At 44.3% G+C, this 8195-nt stretch overlaps 1 protein-coding gene across 1 annotated transcript; it reads left to right on the top strand.

Moving 5' to 3' along the window:
• Positions 1 to 595: 595 nt before the first annotated feature.
• On the top strand, positions 596 to 7305 carry LOC135157023 (uncharacterized). Its single transcript, XM_064111382.1, has 2 exons — positions 596 to 1061; positions 3483 to 7305. The coding sequence occupies exons 1-2, from the start codon at positions 893 to 895 to the stop codon at positions 4466 to 4468; spliced, it is 1155 nt and encodes a 384-aa protein (XP_063967452.1). The 5' UTR covers positions 596 to 892; the 3' UTR covers positions 4469 to 7305.
• Positions 7306 to 8195: the final 890 nt, after the last annotated feature.

Raw genomic sequence — 8195 nt, 5'->3', positions numbered from 1 at the left:
TTTTTTCACTGAGTTTTTATCATTTAAAGTGAGTTTACATTTCATTTTTCATTTAATACTTGTTTCTCCACACTTTCCCCAAGCTTGACAATGATTAACAAAATGAAAATCAAGCCTAAGCAATTTCATGTAAATCACAGCTCAGTGTAAAGCAAATATCGTCTTGATGGCCTCGGTGTGTGGGGGAGTGGGGTGGGGCGCAATGCACTCTTCAAAGTGTTTTGGGCAAGGAAACAAGTTTGAAAAGGTAAAAGATATCTTCAAATTACCTCTTAACGCGCGAAGCGAGTTAATGAGAGGTTATCTCAGGTCAGACTAGCTGGACAACAACATAGCCCGCCAGCGGTACGTAACAGGTGTTTTACAAGGAAGGAGCCTGGTCAGGCGAATTCCTTTGCCCTGGCGGAGATATGTTGCGATGCCAAATATGGTATTTTGTCGGACTTCACGAGGAGGCGTGGCCAAAAAATGTTGCGTTGCGAATTTTGGTATTTTTCGGACATTACAAGGAGGCGTGGCTAAAAATGCTACGTCGCGTTAGCTGACGTGGTAATTTCGGGGGGGGGGGGCAAAAGCCAATTTCTAACAAGTTAGCATTCTTCTTCGTGGAGTCGATTTGAAAGCATCTTCCATCTCAATTCACCTGTCTTGTGCAACATACTTCCTGTATTTTTGCTATTCGTTCGTTGAACTCTTTAGTTGTGATCCTTCTAATTGTCTTTCTTACCCATTCATATATCTTAAAGAACGCTTCGCAGTTGAGAATTTATTCTTTTATCTAGGAACATACCTGTATATTTGTGTTATATCCGTTTGTTGGACTTTTGAGCTGTTAGGAGTCACAGTTTGCTCTAAGGACTTTTCAATTTCGCCACCCCTGCATTATTCAATCATGCCCAAGGTTAAGCCAGGCAAAAAGTTAAGTCAGAGGAAGTCTACTCGTCGTTCTGTCCGAGATGCCGCCAGCCAGCCTTCTCCTGTCGACCTCGAGACAGACGTCGGCCAAGTTTTTACTTCTACGCAGAGCCCAGCTGCTGGAAGTTCGGCGTCGACAACCAACGGTGAGTTCGGGACAATGGGGGGCTCCTGGCCTCTTGTGACTTCTCCACAAGATCCGGTCATTCCCCAAATTCAATCCCAAGCTTCTCCTTCTATCCCTCCTGCCCATGTAGTTGAGGGGCTTAATAGTCATGATAATTTTACACCAGCCCCCAACCCTCCTTTTCCTACGCTGTCTGCGCAGCCAGATATGCTTAGCTGTGTGTGTGATGATTTGGGCGGGGAGGTGCCTTCCAGTGTTAAGGAGAAGATTTGGAAAGGTGAATTTGTAGAGTTAGGTGGATTACTAAAAAGGGAAAGCTTAAGTGAGGAAAGTTCCCAGTTGCAGGCCTTCAGCCTTTGTGCCACCGGGTCCGCTTTAATGCTTCGCCCCCAAAGCAAGGCTCCGGTGATCGCCAGCATAGAACAGTGGACATCTGCGTTCATTATTTACGCGTCTATATACTTGGAGCGACACTGTATGCGTGCGCGCGAGCTCCTCAAGTATATGGATATCGTTCGCTCTATTGTGCGTTTTGGGGGTTTCAATTGGCGGGCCTATGACATTCAATTTCGGTTACGTCAGGCCCGTCATCCACATCGTTCCTGGGCTGTCATAGACACCGAGCTATGGCTGACAGTAGCTTCGACGCCCGGTCGAGCAGCGTTTTCGTCTTTTGGGGGTAACCAGCCCTTTCGGCCATACGACCGGTCGTTTCGGCGGGGTAGTTTCCCATCCTCAGGATATGCCAACAGACAAGGGGCAATTCGGGCCCCTGGCGCCGCGCCTGCCCCCTTCCGCTCCTCACCAGTCTGTTTCGCCTTTAACGCTGGGTCATGCCAACGCACCGCCTGTCGTTATGCTCACCGGTGCGGAAAATGCTCCTCAGCAGCGCATGGCTCACACGCCTGCAACTCTGCCGCTGCAATCGCCAAACAGAAGCCTAGCTCCAACTCCAATTAAACTTGGCAGCATGCTCCCATTTCTTAGACGGCACCATAATCAACATAATGCAGCTTTTCTGATTTCTGGTTTTAGGTTGGGTTTTTCATTGGGTTTCACAGGCGAGCGTCGCTCTGTGTTCTCGCGTAATTTGAAATCTGCTAGGGAGCATAGGGACATGCTGTTGGAGAAAGTTGGTAAGGAAGTTAGTTTAGGGAGAATGTCAGGTCCTTTCCAAGACCCGCCTTTCGATAACTTTCGCTGCTCCCCGGTAGGGCTCGTCCCCACGCGAAATCCGGGAGAATTCCGTCTAATTCAGCATCTATCTTCTCCTCGGGGGGCTTCGGTTAATGACCACATTGATTCCGATTTATGTTCCGTGAATTACACTTCATTTGACAAGGCGGTTGATCTCGTTGCTCGCTTGGGAGCTAGTGCTCTCATGGGAAAAACCGATATAAAATCCGCTTTTCGCTTACTACCAGTGAATCCCTCCGATTTTGACCTTCTGGGGTTTTGCATTGATGGCGCGTATTACTTTGATAAATGCTTGCCAATGGGCTGCTCAATTTCATGTGCCCATTTTGAGCGTTTTAGCACTTTTCTTGAGTCATGTTGCCGTGAAATTGCGAATTCAGAGCAAATTTTGCATTATTTGGATGATTTCTTTTTTGTTGGCGCAACACGGCAGGAATGTCGTTCCTTGATGTATCATTTTAAGGCGATGTGCGAGGTTTTTGGCGTCCCGATAGCGGAGGAGAAGACTGAGGGGCCCGTTCCCACTATCATATTTTTAGGGCTTGAAATCGACGCGGCTGAGCAGAGAGTTCGGGTACCCAACGAGAAAGTAAACGTGTTACAGGCAATGCTCATTGATTTTGTTAAGAAAGATAAGCTCTCGTTGCGGCAGTTGCAGTCGCTAATTGGCAGCCTTAATTTCGTGTGTAAAGCCGTGGCTCCCGGAAGAGCCTTCCTAAGGAGACTTATCGATCTTACTAAAGGGGTCCGCACCTCAAACCACCGGATAAGGCTTTCACGCGGCGCAAAAGAGGACATGCAGGCCTGGCTTACGTTTCTGTCCGATTTCAATGGCACAGTTATGTTTTCACACTCAACATGGGTAACTAATGCTCATTTTCAGTTCTTTACTGACGCTGCGGGTAGCATTGGCTTTGGTATATCCTTCCAGGATAAGTGGGCTCAAGGGAAATGGCCAGCTGAAATACTGGAGAAGAATTATTCCATCGCTTTTCTAGAGCTTTTCCCAATAGTAGTCGGTATACGTATGTGGGGGGCTCTTCTAGCTAATTCTAAGGTCTTATTTTGGTCAGATAATCAAACAGTTGTTCATGTTGTTAATTCCTTAACTTCGAAATGTCCTAGTGTAATGAAACTGGTTCGTTTGCTTGTAGTTCTTTGTTTGGAACATAATATTATGTTCAAAGCACGTTACGTGCCAGGCTCTCGCAATGAAAAGGCTGATGCCCTCTCTCGTTTTCAGATGGACAGGTTTCGCAGGTTAGCACCAGGCGCAGATCTGGCTGGCAGCAAGCTTCCCGCCCATCTTTGGAGCAGCTTCATATAGAGAGAGAGCATCTGTTGTTTTCTTCGCGGGCGCCCGGCACTCATCATACTTATAGGAACGCTTGGTCTGTGTTTAAGCAGTTTCGGCTGCAATATCATTATGATATAAGTATACGTCCTGACGTTGAGCAGGTCGCTCAATTTATTGCTTATCTCTCCTGGAATGGGTATGCGGGGGCAACAATAAGTACATATATATCAGGCCTGGCTTTTACGATGCAAACATTGGGTTGGCCTGATGTGACTGACGCGTTTGTAATCCGGCGGCTGGTAGACGGGTGCAGGCGGAAAAATGCTCGCCGTGATACCCGGTGTCCCATAACCCTGCCTATTCTCAAATCCATCCTAAAGTCATTGACTCACGTATGCGTTAATACGTATGATCTGGCATTGTTTCGGGCTGCCTTTCTAATCGCTTTCTTTGGTTTTCTTCGAGTAGGGGAGTTCACGTCTCGATCTAGACATGAACCCGTTCCTTTATCAGAAAAAGATGTTATTATTCAAGGGATGGGTAATCAAGCAAAATTGCGCATTGTGATTGCGAGGTCTAAAACAGATCAAACTGGACGTGGATGCTCGATTCTAATTCCACAGAATGTTGTTTCGTATTTATGCCCACTTCGCGCTGTAAATGATTACCTCGCTCTGCGGAGCTCGGTCGGCTCTGCCTTTTTCCGTCACTTTGACTCGTCACCCCTAACGAGGCACCAATTTGGCCAAGTTTTAAAGCGTGCCATTAGTTTTTGCGGGCTACCCGTTGCTCATTTCTCTTCCCATTCTTTCCGTATTGGGGCGGCAACTTCTGCAGCCATGGCAGGTGTTCCCGATGTTTGCATTCAAAATATGGGGCGCTGGGCTTCCAACACACACAGATTGTATATTCGACAACCTCTCCCCCCTTAATTTAAGCAATTTTGCCAGTATGTTTATCACCCTTCTATGTTTAATACCAGTTTGTGCACAATTTAATATCGACCTAATGTTTATTTGTTTTTGTTTTTTGACAACCCCTAACGAGCAGTAAATATTAACCTTACTCTCTCTCTCTCTCGCTTGTTGCCATGGTGACGCAATAGTTATCTTACCCGTTAATAGTTCCATGGGCGCAGGCAGAATTGCTCGCCCACTGTTAGTAGATTGTGGTCTTTGCTACACTTATCGTGTTTATGGTAACTATGTACCCCCCCCCCTTTTTTTTTTTAGAATGTACAATTGGTGCCGCTGTTTCTTTCCTTTTCTCTCTTCCATGTGCAGTTATTTGGAGTCTCAACGTGGGTTGTGTCAGCATTCCACGGAATCGTAAGAGAGGAAGGGGACAATTCACGTTTCGCTGACGCGGGCAGTCCCGCTCTAGTTGGGGGCGGGCCCTCACTACTCGGCACGTGGCCGGGTCCTAAAACTCAATACATCCGCGAACAGGAGAACGCTTGATTTCTTTGTCGCGGAGCGAAATCACTAGAGTAACAGCTGTTTTACCTCCGTCGAGGACTCGCTGGCTCGGACGTCGCGAACAGTTGGAACTTTTTTATGAGCAGATGTTATGACCTGAATACCTTATCCAGAACTCACACGTGGTATCATCAGATCTCACGTCCTTACTACAAACTTCACTATTTACTGACTAAGCCCCGCCCCCCCCCCGCCTCTCCTTTATCTTAGTGCACTAGACTCTTCGCAAGTGGACTGAATGAGCATGAATCCTCCTAGATGGTTTAATTGTGCGTCCCTGTTCGTTTAATGCACCCCCCCCCCCCTTTTCCCCGCTTCTTAGCGTGGACCTTGTAAATACAGCATGGTTTGAACTATTGGCATCATATTGTGTTGTGGCGGCGGGCTGACAATGAGTCATCCCGTTTGGCGGCATTCCATTTTTTGCCACAACACATTATGATTCTTCACTTATTTTGGGCTTCCTGAGATAATATTTTTCATTTATTTAGACCAATTTCGTATATTCCACTCCTCATGTTATAATGTGAACGGGGCTTGGTTCGTCACCCGATTTGGATGAGGCCACCAGCGAATTCCATTTCGGACCGAACATTAACGTTGCCTCGTTCACATTCTAGTTCAGGGCCGTTGGTGGGGCTTCTGAGCACTAGTTTCTGTTTTAAAAGTTTTCCTGCATAAGCTCGTGTTGCAAACGGGAATCTTTGCTTCGTAGCTTTGCAGATGGAATTTTACGTTGCCCACATTTGGCCAACATGACAAACTGGTGTCTTTGTCATGAATGTGGATGGACTGTTTTAATTGTCAATTGAGGAGATTGGTTTAATAACTTTAATTTTTCGCATATGACACATCTCAGGAGGCTTTACGTTTATATTATTATGTTTTGATTGTTGCATTATATTATGTTGGCTTTATTTGACAACACATCATTTTGCATTTTGGTATACATCATTTGGATGATGCTTTTCAGAAACAATTTTTATTAAACTCCACGGAAAATGCATTTACTCGCCTCTCGTGTATTTTGTCTGGGTTGAGATAATACCTCTTAACGCGCGAAGCGAGTTAATGAGAGGTTATCTCAGGTCAGACTAGCTGGACAACAACATAGCCCGCCAGCGGTACGTAACAGGTGTTTTACAAGGAAGGAGCCTGGTCAGGCGAATTCCTTTGCCCTGGCGGAGATATGTTGCGATGCCAAATATGGTATTTTGTCGGACTTCACGAGGAGGCGTGGCCAAAAAATGTTGCGTTGCGAATTTTGGTATTTTTCGGACATTACAAGGAGGCGTGGCTAAAAATGCTACGTCGCGTTAGCTGACGTGGTAATTTCGGGGGGGGGGGGGCAAAAGCCAATTTCTAACAAGTTAGCATTCTTCTTCGTGGAGTCGATTTGAAAGCATCTTCCATCTCAATTCACCTGTCTTGTGCAACATACTTCCTGTATTTTTCCCTCCTCCATCCCCTTGTCACCCCCACTAATTTTCAACGTCAAGATGTTTTGTTTCATGTTATTCATTCTAACCTGAATGTGAGCTTCGGGCCTTAAGCCTGGTCGCACACCCAAAGTGGGCCGCAAGGTAATTCCATCCAACCTGTTCACCTAATTTTGGATACCTTTTTGTATTTTACTTTGGTTTACCAGTTTAGTTAATTTATCATCAGGTGTTCAGGGGGGTGTTTTCGCCCTTGCTGGAGCTCGGCCTTTTCCTATCACATTATGATTCTTCACTTATTTTGGGCTTCCTGAGATAATATTTTTCATTTATTTAGACCAATTTCGTATATTCCACTCCTCATGTTATAATGTGAACGGGGCTTGGTTCGTCACCCGATTTGGATGAGGCCACCAGCGAATTCCATTTCGGACCGAACATTAACGTTGCCTCGTTCACATTCTAGTTCAGGGCCGTTGGTGGGGCTTCTGAGCACTAGTTTCTGTTTTAAAAGTTTTCCTGCATAAGCTCGTGTTGCAAACGGGAATCTTTGCTTCGTAGCTTTGCAGATGGAATTTTACGTTGCCCACATTTGGCCAACATGACAAACTGGTGTCTTTGTCATGAATGTGGATGGACTGTTTTAATTGTCAATTGAGGAGATTGGTTTAATAACTTTAATTTTTCGCATATGACACATCTCAGGAGGCTTTACGTTTATATTATTATGTTTTGATTGTTGCATTATATTATGTTGGCTTTATTTGACAACACATCATTTTGCATTTTGGTATACATCATTTGGATGATGCTTTTCAGAAACAATTTTTATTAAACTCCACGGAAAATGCATTTACTCGCCTCTCGTGTATTTTGTCTGGGTTGAGATAACAATTTTACTAGCTAAATTCCATGTTTTCTTCATGATTAAGGTCTACTTTTATTTGCATAACTATTTCAAAGTTCTGCGCAAATCACTTTTCACTAAATTTTCAAAAGTAAGTAGTGCTCACTCAAGCGGAAATATTTTTCGACAGTTATATCGTCATTTGCTTTAATGGATCTGTACCAATGTCAAAATGTGGAAAAATCTTCAGGATATTACAAATGTATAATTTTACAGGATTTTTTCAAAGTGTAAACTTTTTTGATACGCACTGTATAGTGATATTTAGTTTTCTTTCATACCTTCACATTCTGTAGTTTCAGGGAATAATTTTCCTGGTATCTCATCGCTAGTAGCTCCACAATTTTCAAAGACTGCTACACGGAAAGACTTTTGTGTATCAGATATATTCATACACTGCAAAAACACTATAGTGTTAATTCACCACTAGCCTGGTATCTATATCGGAATACACCAAAGAAGTGTTGACACAACACCACTTTAGAATCAAACCAATGTTGGCTGAACACTAATTAGTGTTGCTAACACTGTAAATGCCAAATGGTGTTAGCCTAACACCAAACCGATGTTGTTTCAACACCTCTGTGGTGTGTTCCGATATAGATACCACGCTGGTGTTAATCTGTTCTGCAGCATGGGACTGTACACAACGTAATTGAGAGCTTTCGTCAAAAAATGCTCATCAAATGTGGTAAGCAAAATTATTTCCTGAGTTCCCATAAATTGTATTTTTTCCTCCTATTCCTTTCTAACCTTTTTATCATCAACATACATGTACTTATATCAATATCCTGTGAAGAACAGGATCTATGTGTGTGATTTGTATGTGCCAAAT

This window comes from Lytechinus pictus, chromosome 16, assembly GCF_037042905.1.
Source record: "Lytechinus pictus isolate F3 Inbred chromosome 16, Lp3.0, whole genome shotgun sequence".
NCBI classification, from domain to species: domain Eukaryota; kingdom Metazoa; phylum Echinodermata; class Echinoidea; order Temnopleuroida; family Toxopneustidae; genus Lytechinus; species Lytechinus pictus.
This window is presented reverse-complemented; position numbering and strand designations above follow the sequence as displayed.